General features: G+C 40.5%; 2 protein-coding genes across 4 annotated transcripts in view; one reads left to right on the forward strand and one right to left on the reverse strand.

Annotated features, from left to right (window-relative positions):
* Positions 1 to 1498: 1498 nt before the first annotated feature.
* LOC109869810 (probable pleckstrin homology domain-containing family N member 1) lies at positions 1499 to 11862 on the forward strand. The gene is made up of 11 exons (XM_020460067.2): positions 1499 to 1970; positions 4933 to 5032; positions 5357 to 5500; positions 5624 to 5710; positions 5838 to 5916; positions 6090 to 6226; positions 7250 to 7396; positions 8232 to 8318; positions 8543 to 8618; positions 8797 to 8873; positions 9126 to 11862. Exons 1-11 carry the CDS (start codon positions 1876 to 1878, stop codon positions 9231 to 9233), a joined length of 1137 nt encoding a protein of 378 aa, XP_020315656.1. The 5' UTR covers positions 1499 to 1875; the 3' UTR covers positions 9234 to 11862.
* Positions 11856 to 26572, reverse strand: part of arhgef19 (Rho guanine nucleotide exchange factor (GEF) 19) — a 40916-nt gene continuing 26199 nt past the window's right edge. For all 3 annotated transcript variants that reach the window (XM_031803459.1, XM_031803461.1, XM_031803460.1), the window contains 9 exons: positions 21194 to 21346; positions 19799 to 19928; positions 19537 to 19611; positions 19301 to 19390; positions 18857 to 19020; positions 18492 to 18650; positions 18321 to 18400; positions 17991 to 18095; positions 11856 to 13097 (listed from right to left, as the gene is read on the reverse strand). In XM_031803459.1, coding sequence (XP_031659319.1) covers positions 12940 to 13097; positions 17991 to 18095; positions 18321 to 18400; positions 18492 to 18650; positions 18857 to 19020; positions 19301 to 19390; positions 19537 to 19611; positions 19799 to 19928; positions 21194 to 21346 — 1114 coding nt within the window. In that variant the 3' untranslated portion in view covers positions 11856 to 12939. The remainder of the gene's footprint in view (positions 13098 to 17990; positions 18096 to 18320; positions 18401 to 18491; positions 18651 to 18856; positions 19021 to 19300; positions 19391 to 19536; positions 19612 to 19798; positions 19929 to 21193; positions 21347 to 26572) is intronic.

The following is a 26572-nucleotide window of genomic DNA, read 5'->3' on the forward strand; positions in this document are numbered from 1 at the left end:
ACCGAGAGACTGAAAAACAACTTCTATCTCAAGGCCATCAGTCTGTTAAACAGCCATCACTAACATAGAGAGGCAGACTCAAATCTCTGGCCACTTTAATAAATGGACTTAATGAAGGTATCACCTGAAATATGGAGCAGGTTGAGAGCTTCAAGTTCCTTGGTGTCCACATCACCAACAAACTATCATGGTCCAAACACACTAAGACAGTTGTGAAGAGGGCATGACAAAGCCTATTCCCCCTAAGGAGACTGAAAAGATTTGGCATGGGTCCTTAGATCCTCAGATGGTTCTACAGCTGCACCATCAAGAACAACCTGACTGGTTGCATCACTGCCTGGTATGGCAACTGCTTGGCATTCGACTGCAAGGTACTACAGAGGGTAGTGCGTACGGCCCAGTACATCAGTACATCCAAGACCTCTATATCAGGCAGTGTCAGAGGAAGGCCGCCCTGAAAATTGTCAAAGACTCCAGCCACCCTAGTCATAAACTGTTCTCTCTGCTACCACACGGCAAGCAGTACCGGAGCGCCAAGTTGAGGTCCAAAAGGCTTCTTAACAGCTTCTACCCCCAAGCCACTCCTGCCGACGCTTGGCATTGTGATCTTAGGCTTGTATGCGGCTGCTAGGCCATGGAAACCCATTTCATGAAGCTCCTGACGAACAGTTACTGTGCTGACGTTGCTTCCAGAGGCATTTTGGAACTCGGTAGTGAGTGTTGCAACCGAGGACAGATCATTTTCACAAGCTACGCACTTCAGTACTCGGTGGTCCCGTTCTGTGAGCTTGTGTGGCCTACCACTTCGCGGTTGAGCTGTTGCTCCTAGACGTTTCCACTTCACAGCACTTACAGTTGACCGGGGCAGCTCTAGCAGCTCTAGAAATTTGACAAACTGGCTTGTTGGAAGGTGGCATCCTATGACGGTGCCACGTTGAAAGTCACTGAGCTCTTCAGTACGAGTCATTCTACTGCCAATGTTTGTGTATGGAGATTGCATGGCTGTGTGTTCGATTTTATACATCTGCAGTAATGGGTGTGGCTGAAATGGACGAATCCACTAATTTGAAGGGGTGTCCATATACTTTTTAAAGTGGAAAATCTGTGTCTCAGCATCACTCTGTTATTGTGGAATTGCCCACACCAATCCAACAGTGCCCACACCAATCCAACTGTACAAACAACAACTACAACACAACACACCACACAACTGTGTTGAAGCTGTGGCTTGGTGTTATGACTGCAGCCTTTTGTCTTTCAGCTGTGAAACACATAATTATCATGCCTCTGTACTTATTAAGCACTGCACATGTAAACATAAGGATTATTTCAACAATGGTCAACAGCGTCTCTTGTTTCTCAATGGCTCTGCCATCAATTGCTTCATCTGCATGTTTCTCCAAAGGGAAAGCAGACAGGCTTCGGAAGAACTCAAATTTGCTCTGTGACACCGTCAAAGTGAAAAGGCCACTGAGGAAGTTGCATGGCTCTCTGCGTGCAAACTGACAGGAAGGAAGAGTGAGTGCACTGTGACGCTGCTCACAGCTTTTTGCTTCTTGACTCAACTCATCTCAGAAGCTTTGCCACCTTTTTCTTGATATTTCAGGGATAGTGATATTGTGTTTTAGAAGAATTTGAGAACTGAGAAGTTAAGCGACATAGACCTCCCTTCCCTCTGCACTGTGCGGTCCTCTTTTCCTCTCCTCCCCCCCTCCCTCTCTCTACATATCCTCCGTCTGGTCTTAGCTGTGGGGATGAATGCAGACGGAGACAGATGGTACAGTATAGTTAGTGTACTAGGAACTGAGGGTGAAGGAAAGAGTTCTGTGTCTCGCTGGACTGGACTAGGCTGAGAGAGGAGAGTGCTACCTGGTCATGGGATGCTGTAGTGTGACTCAGAGAGGAGCGCATTCCGGGATTGATGATGTGGGCCCTGACGAGATCGAGCTCCTGGAGATTGACAACTCAGGGTGAGTCTTATTTTGTTAACAGAAGAACATGAACCCTGTCAATCCCTCATGGGAGTGGTCTGTTTTAGTTTGATAGACTGCCATTCGGCTTTTTACATCCTCACAATCCCATTTTAATTTGATTCGGAAACATAAGCGGCAGGTAGCCTAGCGGTAAAGAGAGGTTAAGAGTGTTGGGCCAGTAACCGAAAGGTCGCTGGTTTGAATCCCTGAGATGACTAAGTGAACAATCTGTCCATGTGCCCTTGAGCAAGGCACTTAACCCAGTTGCTCCTGTAAGTCTCTCTGGATAAGAACATCTGCTAAATGACGTAAATGTAATGACTGTGGAGATTTTAAATATGTTGATGACACATGACAGCATCTAAGACTATCAAGCATGGTCACAACCGAATAGATACGCTTCACAATATCAACTTCTCTGAATCTAGATAAAACAAGCAGTAAAATACTGAGCCTCTTGGCTTTGTAAGAAAGTTTGAAGCAATACTATTAAATAGTACCTATTGTTGGGTTTTGGTAATAAGAACGAGGTATGTTTGGTTGAAGAGGTATTGAGAGGAAGTGGTATCGCTTTGCCTTGGGGTGAGTGGTGAAAATAGAGCACACATTGACAAGTGTGCTAGCAGTTTCAACCACTTCAGAACTTCAGTTCCTTGAGAAAGAAACAATGACATTTGAGGGCATATTTTATTGAACAATGAAACATAATGCATCTGTGTCATTTTCATTTATACACAAAAGCACATACAGAGTCAGAACGCTAGTTTGGAGACATAAACGTTAGACATAAACGTACTGATCCTCACTGAAGCGGCACTGATGTGATTAGGACATGAGCGGCCGGTGATATTGTCTCCCTAATTAGCAGACAATGCTACCACTCGTCTCTCCCTCCTGTCCAGTCTGGTCTAACACTAAATCTAAATCCCGTCATGTGGGGAGTGGGGGAAACGAGAAGCTAATCACAATAGCAGCTCACTTCACGTGCCCAAACTGTGAGAAGACAAGGGATCAGCCACAAGCAACACATACTGTGCACACGCGCGAGGATGCTTGTCCGCGCACACACATTGACGCACTTATGAATGTATGTATGTATTTATTTATATACACACACACACACACACACACACACACACACACACACACACACACACACACACACACACACACACACACACACACACACACACACACACACACACACACACACACACACACACACACACACACACACACACACACAAGCATGAATAGGTTCACACACACTGCATTCAAACAGTGCATACACACACACAAAGGGACACATGCACACACAGAGACAGACACTCAAGCACAAACACAGATGTGACAGAACTGTTGACACACATAGGGAATGGTTTAGGGGTATGTAGCTACTGTATTACTACCAGATAAATGGGTGAATGTGGGCAACAGGTCTTTATGTGAGGGGGTCAGATGGTGGGTGTCTGCTCCACACTTTAATCTGCTTATGTCTGGACACTGTTGGGTGAAGGGGGCTCAGGCAACATGGCTGGCTTGTAAATGAGGTGGGCAAATTGGTCTACAGTTCTATGAGATGTTACAGTAGTGTGGGATAAATGGGAGACATAAACATCTTTGTGAGAAGGTTTTGTGGTTAATGTGACTGCTGATATACAGTGCCATCGGAAAGTATTCAGACCCCTTGACTTTTTCCACATTTTGTTACATTACAGCCTTATTCTAAAATGGACTTTAAAAAAATCCTTAGCAATCTACACACAATACCCCATAATGACTAAGCGAAAACAGTAAAAAAAATAAACATTTTATCAAATGTATAAATAAAAAAATAAAATCAGAAATACCTTATTTACGTAAGTATTCAGACCCTTTACTATGAGACTAGAAATTGAGCTCAGGTGCATCCTGTTTCCATTGATCATCCTTGAGCTGTTTCTACAACTTGATTTGAGTCCACCTGTGGTAAATTCAATTGATTGGACATGATTTGGAAAGGCACACAACTGTATATATGAAGTTCCAAAGTTGACAGTTCATGTCAGAGCAAAAACCAAGTCATTAGGTCGAAGGAATTGTCCGTAGAGCTCTGAGACTGGATTGTGTTGTGTCGAGGCACAGATGTGGGCAGGGCACCAAAAAATATCAGCAACATTGAAGGTCCTTGAATTTTGAAACAACCAAGACTCTTCCTACAGCTGTCCGCCCAGCCAAACTGAGCAATCCGGGGGAGAAGCACCTTGGTCAGGGAGGTGATCAAGAACCCGATGGTCACTCTGACAGAGCTCCAGAGTTCTTCTGTGGAGATGGGAAAAACCTCCAGAAGGACAACCATCTCTGCAGCACTCCACCAATCAGGCCTTTATGTTAGAGTGGCCAGACAGAATCCATGACAGCCTGATTGGAGTTTGCCGAAAGGCACCTTAAGACTCAGACCATGAGAAACAACATTCTCTGGTCTGATGAAACCAAGATTGAACTCTTTGGCCTGAATGTCAAGCGTCACGTCTGGAGAAAACCTGGCACCATCCCTACGGGGAAGCATGGTGGGGCAGCATCATGCTGTGAGGATGTTTTTCAGTGGCAGGGACTGGGAGACTAGTCAGGATCGAAGCACAGAAGAACAGAGCAAAGTACAGAGATCCACGGGTGTGCCAAGCTTGTAGCTTCATACCCAAGAAGACTCGATGCTGTAATCGCTGCCAAAGGTGCTTCAACAAAGTACTGAGTAAAGGGTCTGAATACTTATGTAAATGTAATTTATTTTTTATTTTTATTGCAAACATTTCTAATAAAACCTGTTTTTGCTTTGTTATTATGGGGTATTGTGTGTAGATTGATGAGGGGAAAATACGACTTAATCAATTTTCGAATAAGGCTGCATCGTAACAAAATGTGGAAAAAGTAAAGGGGTCTGAATACTTTCCGAAGGCACTGTGTATGATTAATGTTTCAGGATATGGAGTCTAGGAGAGAGCAGGCTTCAGCTCTCCGTGAGGAATGGAAAAGATGGTCCACCCTCTCGCTACCCTTCAGTGAGACACCTCAACCAGGAGGTCAGTGGAGGATGAAAGTGTGTGTCTGTGAGTGTGTGTGTGAGAGAGAGAGAGTGGCCATCTGTATGAATATGACACTAAGATACAGAAATTGAAAAGGTTCTGCCATGCACTTATCACACAGGAAACAACAGTGGGTCACACCCTTCGAGTGCACATATTGGCACCTGCAAGTGTGAATGCATGGTGTCAATGGTGCATCAACATACTATTTTATGTCAAAGTTGTTATATCACATTAATGATAAAGGGATACTCATGTATACTAATGTAAACTCCTCACAACATCTCATTTCAAATGAAGTATTCTATTCTATTCCTCTAGGTTGTGCTATGGGGCAGGAGCAGAGAGGAGCTACACCACAGAATCTACAACCAGCCCATCCGTGACTGGGAGGGCCAACCTACACACATGTATGGAGAGATAGTGCACTCCTCCCTGGTGTCTCTCCACAACAGCTACACACAGGTAACATCTCACTACACCATGCTCAGATAGACTGTAGAGATCAATCATCACTCACTGTCTATGTCCTGACTCTAGTACTGCTATATTGATGTTCTGTTCATGTGTTTGTTTATATTCCTATAGGAGACACGTGAACACTATCTGGTGCTGTTCTCCTTCCACTTGTTGATCCTATCTCTGGACCACTCTCACCATGATTTTATCTATGAGGTTGGTTCCTTTACAAATGGGGAAATACTGTAAGGACACTGTGCAGATGCATGTTGAACATTTAACTTGAATGTAAAATGCGTTCACCTAAGGCCAGCTAGTCAATGTGTTGCTTCTTCTTTTTCAGGGCATGCTGCCTCTCTCTGGACTGTCTTTCCAAGCCACTTCACTAGCCTCCAACTCGCAAACCATGTTCCAGATCAGTGGTGAGTTCTATTATGATTGTGCAGAGAGTTCATTAAAGAATAAATAGACAAGGGTATATGATTTATTGTGGTTTATCATGGCTGTGCTACAGTCATAGGCATGATGCGAAGCCAACAGTAAATGGTTGAATTATTGTATTGTAACACGGCTACCATCTCCCTCCCCATTCTAGGTCCAATGGTGGACTCCAAAGTATTCACCTGTGCCAGTGCAGCAGAGATGAACAAATGGATACACCACATGGAGGAGAGGAAATACAAATCCATGAGCCAACTGCTAAGCCCCTCCCACTGTGCACTGTCTTACCTGGTAATTCAATCAGCATAAGAACCACACCCTTATACAGTAAATTACAGATCCTAAACAGATGTCGTTGCAAAATGTTAAACTGTCTGAACAATTGTGAGGTTCACTTTGCTTGATCACAACTTGAACATCTAATAGCACATATGAATAGCACATATTACATACAGTTGAAGTCGGAAGTTTACATACACTTAGGTTGGAGTCATTAAAAATCATTTTTCAACCACTCCACAAATTTCTTGTTAAAACAAACTATAGTTTTGGCAAGTCGGTTAGGACATCTACTTTGTGCATGACACAAGTCATTTTTTCAACAATTGTTTACAGACAGATTATTTAACTTATAATTCACTGTATCACAATTCCAGTGGGTCAGAAGTTTACATACACTAAGTTGACTGTGTCTTTAAACAGCTTGGAAAATTCCAGAAAATTATGTCATGGCTTTAGAAGTTTCAGATAGGCTAATTGACATCATTTGAGTCAATTGGAGGTGTACCTGTGGATGTATTTCAAGGCCTAACTTCAAACGTAGCTTGACATCATGGGAAAATCCAAATAAATCAGCCAAGACCTCCACATTCTGGTTCATCACGCCTGAAGATACCCCTCATCTGTACACAAGTATAAATACCATTGGACCACGCAGCTGTCATACCGCTCAGGAAGGAGACGCATTCTGTCAAATTCTTATTTTCAATGACGGCCTAGGAACTGTTGGTTAACCTCCTTGTTCAGGGGCAGAACGACAGATTTTTACCTTGTCAGCTCGGGGATTCGATCTTGCAACCTTTCGGTTACTATAAAGTGGGGATCCTGACAGGGAATTTTTACTAGGATTAAATGTCAGGAATTGTGGAAAAACTCAGTTTAAATGTATTTGGCTAAGGTGTATGTAAACTTGCGACTTCAACTATATATTACACTAATGAGCTAAATGCATCATCATGAAAGGACATTTGCTGCAAATAATTATGGCGAAACTCTCCAAATATGAAGCTACGTTTCTGTTGTCATTTACTGTAGGTACCCTGCGATGAGGTCTGGAAGAAAGAGGAACTGAAAACGTATTTACTGCAAGCCCCAATTCAGCAGTGGGAAGGGGCCCCCATCCAGCACATGGGCCAGCCTGTATACATATCCATGGTCCACATCATCAACACACAGAGACAGGTACACAAACCGCACTGTAACTTGTGTACTCACCAGTACTCTAAAGTCCATTTTAAGGGGTCTTGATAGCTTGATAGCTGTCATGTTAGACATACTAAACGATTCAAATAGGCATGCATGTTGTACTGGAATGAAAAAGGCAAAACTATGTGGATGGAAATGGTGGCAAAATTACCCCAAAATCTGAAATCCCTCTTATCTCCAGCAAAAAGATCAACATCTGCTAAAGATCTCAATAGCTAGGTAGGTGAATCTAGCTATCCACAATGTCCAGAGATAGAACAAAAATTACAATTCCATAAAAAATAGCACCACTGCTGCCACCAGTGTAACTTTAAGGGCCGCATACAGAAGGGTTGGATGTCCTCCTTTAAGCAACAAAGAGTGGACGGAGACAGATTACTATTTAGGCAGACCCAATTGAATACCATTAGCCAAAACTCAGAAACTGTCTGTCACTTCCGGTTTCAATAAAGCTATTACAATACAATTAATGCATTGGTCAATCAAATAACAGATCATTAAATCCCAGGTAAATTATTAATGACATATTTCCAGAATTAGGTAAACACACAGGTATGTTCTAAAACAGATTCAAAACATGGTATACATGCCATGCAAAGGAATCAAATACTCAGACAATACTTCATCACTAGTATCTGCTACATAAAAAAATATAAATAATGCTAATGCTAATAAATATGCTAATCAACCAATAATGATCATAGGCCTAATAATAATACTTGATTATGCTAATATTAGAATGCTAATGATAATTATAATAGTGGACTTCAGATCAAATTAACAGTGTGATAATGTTAAAACATTCTTGCAGGTACTCCATCAGCAACTTCTAGTACTCTTCCCTCAAGATGTCCTCCTGCTCTCTGTGGATAACAAGAGCCTCAGTGTCATATATGAGGTACAGTCAAATTATGTTCTCTAGGAAACAATTTCACTGGAACTCCTACAATAGGAACCTGGTGACCTTAACACGTTTGCCAATTGTCGCTATAGAGTAGATGTTGGTGTGATATACTATGATGTACAGTTTAGAAGATGTTGTAAAATATAGAGGTGATCCAATACTAACCTTTCTCAATTCAAGATAAATGGCACTTCAACCTGTATTTCATAACACTTTAGGGTAGATTGCCTCGGAAAAGCATCACAGCCGTGGAGAGGTCAGCATTACCTGGGAGGCTGGAGTTCGAGTTAGCAGGTTATATACAAAACAGACATAATGTCATTCTGCTCTAACATGTTTATATAATGAGGGAAATTGACTGTAAATTGACACTCCAAACTGCAAAGAGATCTGTATCAATTCCACTGTGTCAAGTGTTTCTGTATGTATTGGTGAAGAGCACTGTACTTCTATTGTATATTGTGTGGCTCAGGTGAACTGATTGAGCCGCTGCAGGTATCTTGCACCTGTCCTGAAGAATATCAGAACTGGATCTTCCAGCTACAACAGGTAAAGTACCATTACAGTCCCGTTAAAATGGGAAAAGATGGAACAAAACAAACGGATCGGGAAAACTGTGTGGCTAGCCTTTTGCCTGTTTCCATTGATTCCAATTGAGCCATACATGTACATCTATTTTGTGAAGATGCAGGATGTTAAAAACAAGTTATTTTGTCTTGAACGTTTTTTACAGAAAAAAAAGAAAAGTCCCAAAAAGTAGTTGCAGAACGACTCAGTAGTGTTTATTTCTTTTCTCAATAGCCGGAAAAAAACCTCCAAGCTACCTCAAACCACCCGGCTCCACCTCTCATGCCAAAAAAACAAAGGAGCAGAAAGGAGTCCCAGGAACCAATGATAATTGCACATTAATGAGACTAACTGACCAATGGCCTCACAATATAGAAGACTCATGCCTCTTTTCATTAATAGACACTATTTGTGTATATCGTGTATACAGTTCCTTTAGAAAGTATTCATACCCCTTGACTTATTCCACATTTTGTTGTGTTATAGCCTGAATTCAAAATTGATTAAACATATATTTTTTCTCTCACCAATCTACATAAAATAGCTCCAAATGAGTGAAAACATGTTTTTAGAAATGTTTGCAAATTTACTGGAAATGAAATACAGAAATATCTAATTTACATAAGCATTCACATAAGCATAAGCATTCACACCCCTGAGTCAATACATGTTGGAATCACCTTTGGCAGCTATTACAGCTGTGAGTCTCTCTGGGTAAGTCTCTAAGCGTTTCGACACATTGATTGTATTATTTTATTTTATTTTAATTTAAGCTCTGTCAAAGTGGTTGTTGATCATTGCTAGACAGCCATTTTCAAGTATTGCCATAGATTTTCAAGCCAATTAGTCAAAACTGTAACTAGGCCACTAAGGAACATTCAATGTCGTCTTGGTAAGCAACTCCAGTGTATATTTGGCCTTATCTTTTAGGTTATTGTCCTGCTGAAAGGTGAATTTGTCTCCCAGTGTTTGTTGGAAAGCAGACTGAACCAGGTTTTCCTCTAGGATTTTGCCTGTGCTTAGCTCTATTCCATTTATTTTTTATCCTAAACAACTCCCTAGTCCTTGCCGATGACAAACACAATCAATAACATGATGCAGCCACCACCATGCTTGAAAATATGAAGAGTGGTACTTAGTGATGTGTTGAAATTGGCCCAAATATAACACTTTGGATTCAGGACATAAAATGTATTTCTTTGTATTTCTTTGCCAAATGTTTCACAGTTTTACTTTAGTGCCTTGTTGCAAAAATATTTTTATTCTGTACAGGCTTCTTTCTTTTCACTCTGTCATTTAGGTTAGTATTGTGGAGTAACTACAATGTTGTTGATCCTTTCTCAGGACGCCTGTATCTTTGTATTGATATATCATCCAAAGTGTAATTAACCCTTCTCCTACAATTTACATGTCCCTGTGGAAATCAAATTAACAATAAAAAATGTATTTCAAAATCCGTCTGTTCAAGCTAGGGCTTTGTCTCAATCCACTGTATCTGCCAATATAGCCCTTCCGCATATGCGGTAAAAGGTGGCAGAGCTAGAGCGGTGTTTGTCATACCATAAGACATCCGGAAAATCTGTCTTCTCGAGAAAAGGTCTAAAGCGTCCGAAAGGTTAGGCCTACAAACTACTATGAAAGATGAGACTCTCACGCTGATGTTCTCCGTTTGGCTCTACGATCCCCACAAGCTTCACAGGACTCGTCTGAAGTCGGTAAAGCCTCTTCTGCCAACTTCTGTCTGCAGCGTCCCAACAATTTGGTCTCCACACTAATACGACCCCTCTGTAGGACGCCCACAAGCCTCACAAGACTCCTCTGAAGGTCCCCGGACCCAATTGTTTCCTGAGCTTTCTTATATCTCTCAGATATAGGGCAGACACTTAAAGAACAAACTTCCTTTTTATATATTTGTTTTACTATCTGTTCCATGTAGTGAATCTGTTATTCAATGTGTTTCTATGGGCTAATAACAGTAACAACAAAATCAATGTGTCATCTAATAATTTTTGTATATATTTTTTTATACCTTTGAGGGGTCTTAAAATTCTAAATCAAATACTGTAATGATCCTTAGTATGACCATCTTAAAACAATTCCATAAGTTAGCTTAGTAGAACCCCCCTTACCCCAGCTTAGACAGGGCTTAGAGTCTCTTAACTCTCTAGAGGGTTAATAACTTCACCGTGCTGAAAAGGATATTCAATGTCTGCTTTTTTTTACCCATCTATCAATAGATGGACTTCTTTGCGAGGCATTGAAAAACCTCCCTTGTGTTTGTGTTTGAATCTGTGTTTTAAATTCACTGCTCGAATGAGGGACCTTACAGATAATTGTATGTGTGGGGTACAGAGATGAGGTAGTCATTTAAAAATCATATTAAACACTATTATTGCACACAAAGTGAGTCCATACAACTTATTTGACCTGTTAAGCAAATGTTCACTCCTGAACTTATTTAGGCTTGCCATAACAAAGTCATTGAATCCTTATTGACTCAAGACATTTCAGCTCTTAATTTTTAATTAATTTTCCAAATTTTATAAAACATAATTCCACTTTGTCATTATGGGGTATTGTGTGTAGGCCAGTGACACAAAATCTCCATTTAATCCATTTTAAATTCAGACTGTAACAACCAAATGTGGAAAAAGTCAAGGGTGTGAATACTTTCTGAAGGCACTGTATATGTATATATTATTCAGTCTGGTCCAATGAAATTAAGAGATTCTGGTGAACATTCTTCTGCTGTAGACTTCTGTCTGTAGTACTCTGCTTCACTAGTGACTGTAATCGCAATGAATAGGCTAAATAGGGAGTTTATTTTGAGTGAACTGATTGTACAATATTTTTCGTAGAATCTCTGTGAACCAAAATAGAAAATCTAGTGCTGTTCATGACCTTTTCCATATTTTCTGTTATGATTGTTCTTGAAATGTACGGACTCAATAAAAAGTAACTAAATACCTTTCCCAAATTGTGTTCTTATTATGTACAATACTTATATGTACAGTACAAGTAACTCAAACTTTATGTCATGGTCACAAACATTCAGGCTTCACCTACATATTATTACATGAAACAATTTCAGCAGTGGTCATATAAAACACTGAAAAGTATGTGCGTTTATTTCAGGGGTAAAACATTTAAAGTATTATGTTCAGAACCAGAAATCTCAAGTAGCGCATGTATTATTAGTATTTTGTTATTTATATTTCTCTACTATAAGTTCTAAGATTTGTTAAAATGGTATGGCATATTTTTGGCAGACCCTGGCCCTCATAAATTACAGTCATAATAGTAAATTAGCCATTACTCATTTAAACAAGTGCATCTACACGATGTAAATGTACATCATTATCTCCATAGAGAATAACCAGCTATAGGAGCATAAACAAATACACAACAGCAAACATTTAAATTAGCACTAACAACTTTTTTTTAAACTATATGTAAAAAATATTTTATGTGTCACTGGAATGGTGAACATCTGCATGTAGATGGTAGTAGTGGTTGGTCAATAATATAATGTGCTACTGTCTTAATTTTTGTCTACGCGTAAACAACTCTTATTGTCAATAGGGTGTAACTAGCAGTGAAAGTCAAAAGACAGGGAAGATGCACAAACACTGTAGTTCTTAATGTTTTGTTGAAAGTGAATTCTGAAATTATGTTTATTCCTATTACAGTGCTTGGGGGCAAAGACAAATGCTTGGTTTCTGATACAGTATTCCCATGGTTGTGTTACAGTAGTTGTACTGTATATGCAGTCATAGCAAGCATGAGTGAAAGAAAATTACCGCTATGCAGCTGGATAACCATATTTCTTAAGAATATTGCTTATGCTCGAGCTATGCCAAAAATGATGTCCTTATGAGCACCTGCAGACTAAATAAAACTCCCACATCCAGATAATCTAAAACTGCTCAGCTATTGTATAACTGGTGTTGCATAAAAGCTGGGTCTAATGGATACGGGTTGAGAGTTGCTGCCCTGTTTGATTGGACATTCCAAGTGTAAATGAAAACCTGCAGGATGGAAAGGACACTTAAAAGAGCTCCTCTTCCAGTTTCTGTGTGACACACTTAACGCGGATGTTTTCTCTGAGGTTGCGGAGACGCGCACTGCGACTTGTGATCTCCTCCACGTTGGTTTTGGGGAACCAGCCCCGCTCCCCGTCTGACAGCCGAATGCCCTCCACCCAGCCTGTGGATACACAATACACAACAACCTCAGCAAACAAAAACACACCTAGTGACATTATCACTTGTGGTGGTCTACTTGTGGTGGTTTAAGACTCAAACTTTGGGTTTTACACATGATAGAACACTGTTATGAACTACTTTTAGGGTAAAGGAGAAAATGTAAAGGGTTTTTATTTTATTTTACTGAAGTTGCTGTTTAAAGTTTATACTTATTTAAAAATAAAAATAAATTATTTAACCTTAATTTAACCAGGTAAGCTAGTTGAGAACAAGTTCTCATTTGCAACTGCGACCTGGCCAAGATAAAGCATAGCAGTTCGACACATTCAACAACACAGAGTTACACGTGGAATGAACGAAACATACAGTCAATAATAGAAAAAAAGAAAAAAAGAAAACAAAGTCTATATACAGTGAGTGCAAATTAGGTCAAATAAGGGAGTTAAGGCAATAAATAGGCCATGGTGGCAAAGTAATTACAATATGGCAATTAAACACTGGAATGGTAGATGTGCAAAAGATGGATGTGCAAGTAGAGATACTGTGGTGCAAAAGGAGCAAAATAAATAAATACAGTTTGGGGATGAGGTAGATAGATGGGCTGTATACAGATGGGCTATGAACAGGTGCAGTGATCTGTGAGCTGCTCTGACAGCTGGTTCTTAAAGCTAGTGAGGGAGATGGGAATCTCCAGCTTCAGTGATTTTTGCAGTTCGTTCCAGTCAGTGGCAGCAGAGAACTGGAAGGAAAGGCGACCAAAGGAGGAATTGGCTTTGGGGGTGACCAGTGAGATATACCTGCTGGAGCGCGTGCTACGAGTGGGTGCTGCTATGGTGACCAGCGAGCTGAGATAGGGCGGGGCTTTACCTAGCAGTGACTTGTAGATAACCTGTAGCCAGTGGGTTTGGCGACGAGTATGAAGCGAGGGCCAGCCAATGAGAGCGTATCGGTCGCAGTGGTGAGTAGTGTATGGGGCTTTGGTGGAAGTCAAGGATCGGTAGGATGGTCAGTTTTACGAGGGTATGTTTGGCAGCATGAGTGAAGGAAGCTTTGTTGCGAAATAGGAAGCAGATTCTAGATTTAATTTTTGATTGGAGATAGTTAATGTGAGTCTGGAAGGAGAGTTTACAGTCTAGCCAGACACCTAGGTATTTGTAGTTATCCATGTATTCTAAGTCAGAGCCGTCCAGAGTAGTGATGCTGGATGGGCGGGCAGGTGCAGGCAATGATCGGTTGAATAGCATGCATTTAGTTTTATTTGCGTTTAAGAGCAGTTGGAGGCCCCGGAAGGAGAGTTGTATGGCATTGAAGCTCGTCTGGAGGTTAATTAACACAGTGTCCAAAGAAGGGTCAGAAGTATACAGAATGGTGTCGTCTGAGTAGAGGTGGATCAGAGAATCACCAGCAGCAAGAGCGACATCATTGATGTATACAGAGAAGAGAGTCGGCCCGAGAATTGAACCCTGTGGCACCCCCATAGAGACTGCCAGAGGTCCGGACAACAGGCCCTCCGATTTGACACACTGAGCTCTATCAGAGAAGTAGTTGGTGAACCAGGCGAGGCAATCATTTGAGAAACCAAGGCTGTTGAGTCTGCCAATAAGAATGTGGTGATTGACAGAGTCGAAAGCCTTGGCCAGGTTGATGAATACAGCTGCACAGTAATGTCTCTTATCGATGGTGATTATGATATCGTTAAGGACCTTGAGCGTGGCTGAGGTGCACACATGACCAGCTCGGAAACCAGATTGCATAGCGGAGAAGGTACGATGTGATTCAAAATGGTCAGTAATCTGTTTGTTAACTTGGCTTTCGAAGACCTTAGAGATGCAGGGTAGGATAGATAAAGGTCTGTAGTAGTTTAGGTCTAGAGTGTCTCCCTCTTTGAAGAGGGGGATGACCGCGGCAGCTTTCCAATCTTTGGGAATCTCAGACGATACGAAAGAGAAGTTGAACAGGCTAGTAATAGGGGTTGCAACAATTTCGGCAGGAAATTTTAGAAAGAGAGGATCCAGATTGTCTAGCCCGGCTGATTTGTAGGGGCCCAGATTTTGCAGCTCTTTCAGAACATCAGCTATCTGGATATGAGTGAAGGAGAAATGGTGGGGGCTTGGGCGGGTTGCTGTGGAGGGTGCCGGGCAGTTGACCAGGGTAGGGGTAGCCAGGTGGAAAGCATGGCCAGCCGTAGAGAAATACTTAGTGAAATTCTCAATTATAGCGGATTTGTCAGTTGTAACAGTGTTTCCTAGCCTCAGAGCAGTGGGTAGCTTGGAGGAGGTGCTCTTATTCTACATGGACCTTAAAGTGTCCCAGAACTTTTTTGAGTTTGTACTGCAGGATGCAAATTTCTGTTTAAAAAAGCTAGACTTAGCTTTCCTAACTGCCTGTGTATATTGGTTCCTAACTTCCCTGAAAAGTTGCATATCACGGGGGCTATTAGATGCTAATGCAGAACGCCACAGGATGTTTTTGTGCTGGTCAAGGGCAGACAGGTCTGGAGTGAACCAAGGGCTAAATCTATTCCTGGTTCTACATTTTTTGCATGCCTATTTAAGATGGTGAGGAAGGCACTTTTAAAGAATAACCAGGCATCCTCTACTGTCGGGATGAGGTCAATGTCATTCCAGGATACAACTGCCAGGTCGATTAGAAAGGCCTGTTCGCAGAAGTGTTTTAGGGAGCGTTTGACAGTGATTGGGTGGTCGTTTGCTCGCAGACCCATTACGGATGCAGACAATGAGGTAGTGATCGCTGAGATCTTTGTTGAAAACAGCAGAGGTGTATTTGGAGGGTGAGTTAGTTAGGATGACATCTATGAGGGTGCCCGTGTTTATGGATTTGGGGTTGTACCTGGTAGGTTCATTGATAAGTTGTGTGAGATTGAGGGCATCAAGCTTAGATTGTAGGATGGCCGGGGTGTTAAGCATGTCCCAGTTTAGGTTACCTAGCAGCACGAGCTCAGAAGATAGATGAGGGGCAATCAAATCACATATGGTGTCGAGGGCACAGCTGGGGGCAGAGGGTGGTCTTGTAGCAAGCGGCAACGGTGAGAGACTTGTTTCTGGAAAGGTTCATTTTTAGAAGTAGAAGCTCAAATTGTTTCGGTACAGACCTGGATAGTAAGACAGAACTCTGCAGGTTATCTTTGCAGTAAATTGCAACACCGCCCCCTTTGGCAGTTCTATCTTGTCGAAAAATGTTATAGTTAGGAATGGAAATGTCAAGGTTTTTGGTGGTCTTCCTGAGCCAGGATTCAGACACGGCTAGGACATCCGCATTGGTGGAGTGTGCTAGGGCAGTGAATAAAACAAACTTAGGGAGGAGGCTTCTAATGTTAACATGCATGAAACCAAGGCTTTTATGGTTGCAGAAGTCAACAAATGAGAGAGCCTGGGGGATGGGAGTGGAGGTAGACACTGCAGGGCCTGGATTAACCTCTACATCACCAGAGGAACAGAGGAGGAGTAGGATAAGGGTACGGCTAAAGGCTAACAGAACTGGACGCCTAGTACGTTCAGAACAGAGAGTAAAAGGGGCAGATTTCTGGGCACGGTAGAATATATTCAAGGCATAATGTACAGACAAAGGTATAGTAGGATGTGAATACAGTGGGGGTAAACCTGTGCATATAGTGATAATGAAAGAGATATTGTCTCTAGAAATAGCATTTAAACCAGGTGATGTCACTGCATGTGTGGGAGGTGGAACTAAATTGTTAGCCGAGGCGTGTTGAGCAGTGCTAGAGGCTCTACAGTGAAATAAAACAATAGTTACAAACCAGAACAGCAATCGACACGGTATGGTGACGTTAGGGAAAGGCATGCGTAGCCGGGTGATCATACAAGTCCAGTGCGTGGCTTCAGGCAGCTAGCGGCACAGGGTTAGCAGGCTAACAGAAAGGCCTTAGAGGAGGAAAGTCTGTTGTGGCCTCCTCGTGCAGTTACATCAGCGGACGGATCAGCAGGACTCCGTGTGGTAAACCAGGCCAATTGGCAAAATATGTATAGTGAGCTTAGAAATATGTCCGAAGGGCCTCTTAAGCCAGCAGTCCAATGTGCTTTAGATAGCTAGCAGGCCGCAGATTTGCAGCTGTGCGTTCAGGGGTCGTTAGCTGCTATAATTCCAGGTGGGGGGAAAAAATATCATAATAAAAATGTTTTAAAAATAATAATAAAAAAAAGAAACAATTAAACATAAACATTTAAATAAATAATATGTTCAGAGCTTGCGGTAGGAATCCGGAGATATCGAGGAGAATACGTCCGACTAGCTCTGGTTTGAGTCGCGCTGTACAGACTGGCGAGAGTTGTCCGGGATAAAGGCAGCTGATGACCGCTAGCAAAGGATAGCTGACTGCTAGCTAGTGGCTTCGGAATGTATTTGATGGGCCTCGTAAGCCAACAGTCCGTTGTGCTCTAGACAGATAGCATTCAGGGGACGTTAACTGCGAAGGTCGGAAGGTGAGAAGGTTCAGAGCTTGCGATAGGAATCCGGAGATTTGGAGAGAAAAATCGGTCCGGTAGGCTCTGGTTGAATTGCTTTGTACAAACTGGCTAGAGGTTAGCTGATGACCATTAGCTGGCTAGTTATCTGGCTAGTTTATGTTGGAGAGATTCCAGTAATAGAGGCAGAGAAAAATACTTTAGAGAAAAAGCAGGTCCACACCACATTGGGTGAGGCGGGTTGCAGGAGAGTATTTTGAAGTAAGGGTTTAGAAAAATATTAAAAGATATGCAAAGAAAAATATATAAAAATATATATACATGGGACACGACAAGACGAAGGACAAATATGTCTGACTGCTACGCCATCTTGGATTGAACCTGCCCATCTTGGATTGAACCTGTTTATGATGATAGAGTTTAATGTGAGCTTGCCAAAGGGAGTTTCTCACCATCACTTGTAATGGTCTTGGCTTGAAGAATATCAGCCTTCTCCAATGTAAGCTCATCATGCTCTTGGGCCTGGTAACTCTTGATGCATTGAACTTGGGAAAGATCTGAGAGGAGAAACAACCAAAGGTGTATAAAATTACTGAAAAGGCTGTACTTCCGTTAAAATCGATTTTTAAAATATTTTAAAACGTAATGCAATATTTTCCAAGTTACAGTAAATGAAACAACAGAAGCTCAGGGACATGACTGAAGTTGGTTTATAAGTAATTGAAATACTTAATCAGCACTGCAAGATGCTTATCCAGACTATTGATAAAGCAGCTACTTACCATCATTCTCAGTGGCCTGCTCAATATCTTCCAATGGATCAGAGGGGAACATGGCTGTGATCCATCTTTGTTTCCCACTCCTGGGAAGAAACAAAACCCACGTAGAGGCTGTCAGTTCCTACTTTATCACTACCATTACATATCATGATAGTGGTATGTATAGCAGCTCACTCAGTGTGGGCCTTGAGTAGGATCTGGTGTTTGAGTTGCCGGCCCTCACACAGCTGCAGGTGGAAGATGAAACCTGAGATGCCCTGAAGCTTCTGACTGAGGTCCTTCACCTTCAGCTGCCCGATCTTAGCGTGAACAAACACCATGAACTTCCACGTGCTGCAGACCGACCAGAGACAGGAATTTGTCAATGTATGCCATGCATCACTCAATCAACCAACATTTATGACATACAGTAACACCATACATAGTGTTGCATAGTGTGGAAGAGCATAGCTCAGCATACTGTAGCATGGCATTACGCCATACATATAAAACACTTTTCTTTCTATTCTCCCTCTACATTGTACATCTTTAGTACTCACTCCTTCCTCTTGGACAGCAGAAGACAGTCATTGAACAGATGCAGGTACACAGGCCTTGTGGGCAACTTTAACTTTGACCCAGAAATACTCATGGTCTGTGTGTCCACTTCGAGCAGTTCTCCATGCTTGACCAGCCAGCGAGACTGGGAGATCAGAGGGAATATCTAAAAGGGGAGATGTATGTGATTAATGAGCATGAATGAACAGTTATTTAATTATTACTGGGGTTAGAGGCATGCGGTTTCTTTACTTGCAATCTACAATGGGCAAACATTATATGGTTAATCCATACTATGGCAATAATAAGAAATAGGATTTGTTGTTGTCCAAAACCATTGATTCTCAGCAGTGGATAGGGGAAAGGGTAATATACTGTACATGAGTATACAGTAGGTGTACTGAGAATGAATGAGGTTGTTCCTAATGAGAGATGTTGTCATCTACCTTGCCCTCAAAGTGGATCTTCTTATTGAGGTGAATGAGCTCTTCCATCCTCTTCATTGACTGCACACTGGAGTTACATTCCTTTATAATCTGTTGTGATAAGAACGGTTATTTCAATGTTTTAGGCAATATAGTCTGTTAGTAAAAAGTTGAACCATTTCTCAATTATTTATTTTGTATAACGACTAAAAATTTACCAAACTTCAACTTTTGGTATATGTTTTATTTTATGCTACCTTTTTCAGCTCATTGAAGGCCTTGGTGGCTGTGTCCTCATCCCTAGAGCCTGGTGTTGTCCTCTTTAGGATATTCTATAAGATAGAAGGAAGATAGAACATTTTGGATCTCAACTTTCACCTCAGGACACTGCAAAGCCTGCTGCTGTATATTTGCTTATTCACTGGTCATTAACTTGATGTAAGGTCGATTAATTGTTTTGTCCCTACAGCCAGTCATGAATAGTTTAATTCTATGGTGAACAAGGGTGCTCTATCATACCTCCACCAGCATCTTGAGCCGTGTGATCCTCTGGAAGGGGAGGATGAGGAAGGAGGCGAGGGGAAGACGCTGGCAGATGGGGTCTTCTTCCAAACGAGCCAGGATACCTGGGAAGCGAGCATTCTCCTGTCTACAGAGACAAAAATCGCTTCAAATCTAGCAATATGGACAGATATATGTGTATATGTGACTCACTACCTGGATTTGGTCTTATGTAGCAAAATTTGAAATTGTGTTTTTTATTTTTATACATTGGATAAAAGTAGAGAGTCAGAGATACAAAATGAGATAACATACACTGCATTTGAGGAACAAATGGAAGTTTGTTTGTTGTCTTTTAAAGTTGATCAATTGTAAACTCACATTTGTGAAAATGGCCTTTAAATGTTTTGGCATTTAGTGAAGAGCTCTTCTTTGTCTACACCCATTCAGCATCGTTCACACCCTCTTAAGCTTTAGCCCCACCCATCTCGTTTCGCTATCGGAGCGAATGATTGGATAACATGAAAACAGCCTAACCAACTCTGCTGGCAACAATTTTATTACGTTCTTTTGCAGATGTTTACTGACACTGGCCATATTCAATGGGTGTTGTACACACATCACGTAACGTTAGCTAACGAGCCAGCCAGCTAATATTAGCTAATTAAACGACAATACAGTGCCAACAATGCAACAGTGCTGGGAGCAAACTAACCAGGTTCAATGTTATCTAGCTAACATTTGGCTCTAATTAGAAAAGCAAATGGCTCTGGAATATGAATAATAACGTCAGCTAGGGAGCCAGCCAACTGACGTTAGCTAGCTAGCTAACAGTACACTTTATCTTAAGACATATAGCTATCTAGGTAAACAATGAACCTAGCTATGTAAACAAAGTGTAAATTCAAACAATGTTACGTAATGTTAGCTAACAAGCCAGCCAGCTAACGTTAGCTAATTAAACAACAATGAACAGTGCCAACAATGCCACAGTGCTGGGAGCTAACCAACCAGGTTCAATGTTAGCTAGCTAACCACATTCATTAGGCTGTCATTAGCTAGCTAACAACATTTTTCTTAAGTTCAAACGGCTCTCCTGTGAAGTCGTGACTTGCAACATACGCCTAGTTTCCTGAATCGGTTCACATATATCTATGGTCATGAACCCTGTTTCTGAAGAGCTACAGGGTTTCGTTCCAACCCAGCACTAGCACACTTGGTCTTGATGATCAGTTGAACCAGGTGTGTTAGTGCTGGGCTGGAACAGAAACCTGCACACCGTCGATATCCATATGTACAAAGTGACAATTCGAGCGTGTGTACTAGGCACTGAGCAACATAATTTGCATTATACTTACGGTCTCAAATGTGCAACAAAGCAAAATAGATTACACACAAAGTAAGACTGCTCACAACATGCGCTGGTAGGTCTGTTCCTGGTAGGCCTGGTTGGTCACGTAGGGGAGGTAGACCCTTCGCAGGGCGGGACAGTGGGCCAGGACGATGTCAGACACGTCAAAACGCAAGATGTCCTCCTCCAGCCTGTGCTCCAGGTCCTGCAGGAACCTAGAGAGAGAGATGAAAGGAAGAGAGAGAAAGGAAGAGAGGGAGTAACAAAGAAAGTGAAATATTCAGAGAAAATCGAGCGTGGGATCGAAACAGAGAGAGATATTGAAAGCAGTGGGGCTAAATTACCTGCCATCCATGACCTCTATACCAGGCAGTGTCGGAGGAAGGCACCTAAAAATGCTCAAAGACTTCAGCCACCCAAGTCATAGATTGTTTTCTCTACTACGGCACAGCAAGCAATACCGATGCAGCAAGACTTGAACCAACAGGACCCCGAACAGCTTCTATCCCCAAGCCATAAGACTGCTAAATAGTAAGTTAAATAGTTAACCAGTTACCTGGACTATCTGCATTGACCCTTTTGTCACTAACTCTTTTAACTCATCACATATGCTGCTACTTTAAAAATATATATATATATTATTGAATATCTGAAACATATAATATACTTGCAGTGAAGCCGCTCAACAACTACATCAGACCAATCATCCAACAGACTCCCATTCAGAGCAACACACAGAAGCATCCAGGTTCAATGCCCTGCTCAAGGGGCGCGTTGACAGATCTCCCACCAGGCCAAACGTGAATCCGAACCCTCCAAGATCCCCACACAGTTCCCCAATAGCTGTCCTGCAACCATTCGAGACCCCTCCCACAATCACCCCCCCCCCCCAAGAAGAAGAAGAAAGAAAATATATACAATTAAAGAGAAAAAAGGAAGACAGAAGAAAATAGCAAACAACACTGCAAAAAATATAAATAAATATAAATATATAATCCATTTAAAACAAAGGACACCAAGGACAACTCAATTCATAACAGCAATGCCAACTGTATATGTTTGTGTGCATGTCTGGCACTATTACATATATGTGTGTGTTCTTGTATGCGTTTATTTGAATGAGAGTGTATGTATATTCATGTGTACAAACACCTGCACGGCATCAGCCTCATGCAAACCGGCATTAGTTGTAAAAACACTGCCCCTCAGTGTCATTTTTTATCATGTTTTATTTTGTTTGAAAAAGAGAGATACTTTGAAAAAAGTATCGTTTTCAATTAAACAAAAATGAGACATGGCAATCTGCACAAAGGCAAAAAGGCAATTTTAAAACAATGGATGAGCTTTTCTTAGTAATCTACTTGAGAAGCAATTAGGGTTCAAGTAAAACTTTTGAATAAGTGAAGCTTTTAGAGAGGTTTAGTGCTTTTATATTGAATCATCTCAACCCACCCAATTCATATTTATTATATAGATAGGCACGCTTTATTTTATCTGGTTTAGCGTCCCAGATAAAGCGAAATATTTTTTGCTCATATGATTTGAAAATGAATAATCATGAGTAGGCAGCGCCATAAGGAAGTGAGTAAACTGAGATATGACTAAGGAGTTAATCAGGGTTAATCCATTTTTCCATAAATAGACAGGTATTTACCTCTCCATGGTTGCAGGATCTGGTCTATTTTTACAAGTTTTCTATTGAAATTAATTGTGGAGAGCTTATTTTTATATTTTGTGATATGAATTCCAAGTATGTCTACTTCACCATCAGCCCATTGTATAGGTAAACTGCAGGGTAATGTAAAAGTTGTATTTTTTAAAGGTCCAATACATAATACATAATATTGTAATTAGGTTTTAGTCCAGAGAGTACAGAAAAGTTAGCTAGATTTTCAATGAGACATTGCAGGGATCTAGCTTGCAGACTTAATATAAAACCTGAGTCATCAATACACGGACACCTTTGTTTTTAAACCTTGGATTTCTAATCCTCTAATGTTGTTATTGGATCTGATTTTAATAGCTAGCATTTCGATGGCCATAACGAATAGATATGGTGACAGAGGACACCCTTTTTTAACTCCTCTTGACAATTCAAAACTCTCTGAGAAGTAGCCGTTATTTACTATTTTACACCTGGGGCTACTATACATCATTTTTTACCCATTTTATAAGAGAATTACCGAAATTGGAAAAATCCAGGCATTTATAAATCAAATCCAGTCTTACTTTATCAAATGCCTTTTCAAAATCCGCTATAAATACCAGGCCTGGCTTCTTAGATGTTTCATGATGTTCTATAATTTCTAGTAGTTGTTGTATATTATCTCCATTGTATCGTCCATGTAAAAAACCTGTCTGATCAGGATGAACAATACCTGGTAAAACCCTTTTAATTGTGAGTGCTATGCATTTCACAAGTATTTTTGCATCACAATATTGAAGTGTAAGGGGCCTCCATCTGGGTCTTGTTTTAATAAAAGAGAAATAAGACCTTCCTGCTAAGTACCTGTCAGACTACCATTTATATAGGAGTAGTTAAAAAAATCTAACAATGGAGCTTTTAGAATATCAAAAAATGCTTGATACCGGTATGTCATCAAGCCCTGGGGTTTTTCCAGACTGAAAGGATTTAATAGCCTCAAAAAGTTCTTCCTCTGTAATTTGGCCTTCGCATTGATCTTTTTGTAAATTTGTTCATTTTCCATTTTTTATATATTTTGGAAAGAATTCCTTACCGTAATCTTCATTCAGTGGGAGAGGATGAGACGGAAAAGAGAACATCTGCCTAAAATAGTTAGCTGCCTCTTTTAAAGTACAATTCAGAGAATCATAGATGACTGCAAATTATTTTTGTTAGAGTTCCTGTATTGGAGATTTTGGAAGAATGTTGTGCATTTTTCTCCATATTCCATCTAGTTTGCTTTATTTTTGTAATAGATTACATTAGATCATTCCTGAATAAGTTCCTCCAGTTCTTTTTGTTTTTCCTCTAACTTATTTTGTATCTCTGTAGTATTGTTTTTATTGCTAACTACCTGTACTATTAGTTCATGGATTTCCCTTGTTAGTCTTGTCTCTTTAGCCAGAAACTGCTTTTTTAAATTATTGATGAATATTGAATTGAAGGTACATTTAAAGGTATCCCAAACAATAAAGGGATTTGCTGAACCTATATTATACGGGAAAAATTCAGTTCTAAATGATTTTGTCTTATTTTTGACTAAGTTGTCCTCCAGTAAACTTTGATAAAATTTCCAATATCTCCGTCCACGTGGAAAATCTATAAGAGTTTTGTGAATGCCAATTAGATCATGATCCGATCGCATTCTGTCTCCTATTATTTATTTTTTAACCTTTGATGCAAGAGAGAAAGAGACAAGAAAGTGGTCAAGACGACTAGCTTGATTAAGTCTCCTCCATGTATATCTCACTCGTTTTTAGTATCCAAATATCCACTATTTCTAATGTGTCCATAATATTTGTGATTTCCTTCAGGGCACGGTGATGATAGTTTGTAGAGTGATTACTTTTACGGTCCAATGAGGTACTTAACACTGTGTTATAGTCTCCTACCATTAATTGATCATTTGTTGCCTGTAAATTCAATAAATTGATATAAATTATTTTGAAGAAGTATGGATTATCCTGATTTGGACCATCTCCTTTTTGTCCACTTTCAAATTGAAAAGGATCCACCTTCCTTGCAAATCATTCCTGACTATTTGCACGTTCAGATCAAAATTGTTGTTAATTAATATCATCACACCTTTTGAGTTACTTTGTCCATGACAGAAAATTATTCCACCACCCCATTCCTTTTTCCACGCAACTTCATCTAAGGATGTAGTGAGTTTCCTGTAAACAGCATATGCTATATTCCTTTTCTTTTAGCCATGTAAAGACTGATCTTTTTTTATAATCTGATAAACCGTTATAATTATAACTGGCTATACTTATTTCACCCCTTACCATAACTAGATACTATTCTCAGTCTAAATTGACCATAATTAGTGCTTCTAAAGTTACTGCCATCAGAGATATTATGACGGTCAAAACTAGAGTTTTCAAATGTCTGATATTTAGAATTCAAGAAGTAGGTCCTAGCAATATTTGTTTTATTCCCTTGCCTGTTTGCCTGTGAGCCAATGCCACAGATGTTATAGTTATAATTGAAACAAGATATTATGTGTGTAGTAAATCTGAGTAGGTTGATGTGTATGATATTGGATGTGATTTGGTGAGAGTGTGTACGATGTCTGTATAAGAGTAAGACTATAATGTGTTATGTCCAAAAAATAATAACTCTGTCAATTTGCATGGTTGAGTGTCTATGTGTGTAACATATAGTGCGTATAGCCTTAATATTCATGATGATAATTGTAATCCATATCGTATCACCGTCATAGTTGCATCATAATTATCTTTAACATCATCGAAAAACACATCCCAGCATTTCCATAGCAATTGACGTTTCACATGATCATAAAAAAGACCTTGCATTACTCTAGACCTTGCATTACTCTAGACCCTGCATTACTCTAGACCTTGCATTACTCTAGACCTTGCATTACTCTAGACCTTGCATTACTCTAGACCTTGCATTACTCTAGACCTTGCATTACTCTAGACCTTGCATTACTCTAGACCTTGCATTACTCTAGACCTTGCATTACTCTAGACCTTGCATTACTCTAGACCCTGCATTACTCTAGACCTTGCATTACTCTAGACCTTGCATTACTCTAGACCTTGCATTACTCTAGACCCTGCATTACTCTAGACCTTGCATTACTCTAGACCCTGCATTACTCTAGACCTTGCATTACTCTAGACCTTGCATTACTCTAGACCCTGCATTACTCTAGACCTTGCATTACTCTAGACCCTGCATTACTCTAGACCTTACATTACTCTAGACCTTGCATTACTCTCACTACAGTACAAATGTATTCAGTACAATATGTTATTATTCTGATATCTCCCCTTGCTTGTTGTAAACATATATAAACTTGTAGACAAATACATAAAAAAGATAGACAAACAAACACATAAAATTATAAAACTGTTATTGACAATAGAGAGAGAGAAGAGAAGAAGAACGAGAGCGAGATCAGCTGTGTGTGTGTGTAAGTCCATATGTGTAAGTGCGCATGTAATTGAGTACCTGTGTGTTCATATCCACTTCATAATGTTCAAATATTTTTACAGTTCCCATACTTTCTTTTTTTTCGTAACCTGAAATCCCTGTAGAATTTAGTACAGCCATGGTGTTATGGAGCTGCCTCGGAATAGCTGTCCATCTATAAAGAGTTTGTCAATGTCACAATGATAAAGGCATGCTTACTCTTCTCTTGTTGTTGCCTTTGTACCGGATACAGTCTCTTAGGACGTTCGTTTATCTCCCTTGGAAATTGGTCATTGAGACCGAATTTGGTCCC

Source organism: Oncorhynchus kisutch, linkage group LG24, assembly GCF_002021735.2.
Source record: "Oncorhynchus kisutch isolate 150728-3 linkage group LG24, Okis_V2, whole genome shotgun sequence".
Lineage (NCBI taxonomy): Eukaryota > Metazoa > Chordata > Actinopteri > Salmoniformes > Salmonidae > Oncorhynchus > Oncorhynchus kisutch.

Excerpts from the sequence above, each read along its gene's own strand:
- LOC109869810 (XM_020460067.2), top strand. The coding sequence starts at position 1,876 with ATGGGATGCTGTAGTGTGACTCAGAGAGGAGCGCATTCCGGGATTGAT. Across the intron at positions 5,917-6,089 it reads AACCATGTTCCAGATCAGTG|GTCCAATGGTGGACTCCAAA; the intron begins GTGAGTTCTATT and ends TCCCCATTCTAG. Across the intron at positions 8,619-8,796 it reads GCTGGAGTTCGAGTTAGCAG|GTGAACTGATTGAGCCGCTG; the intron begins GTTATATACAAA and ends TGTGTGGCTCAG.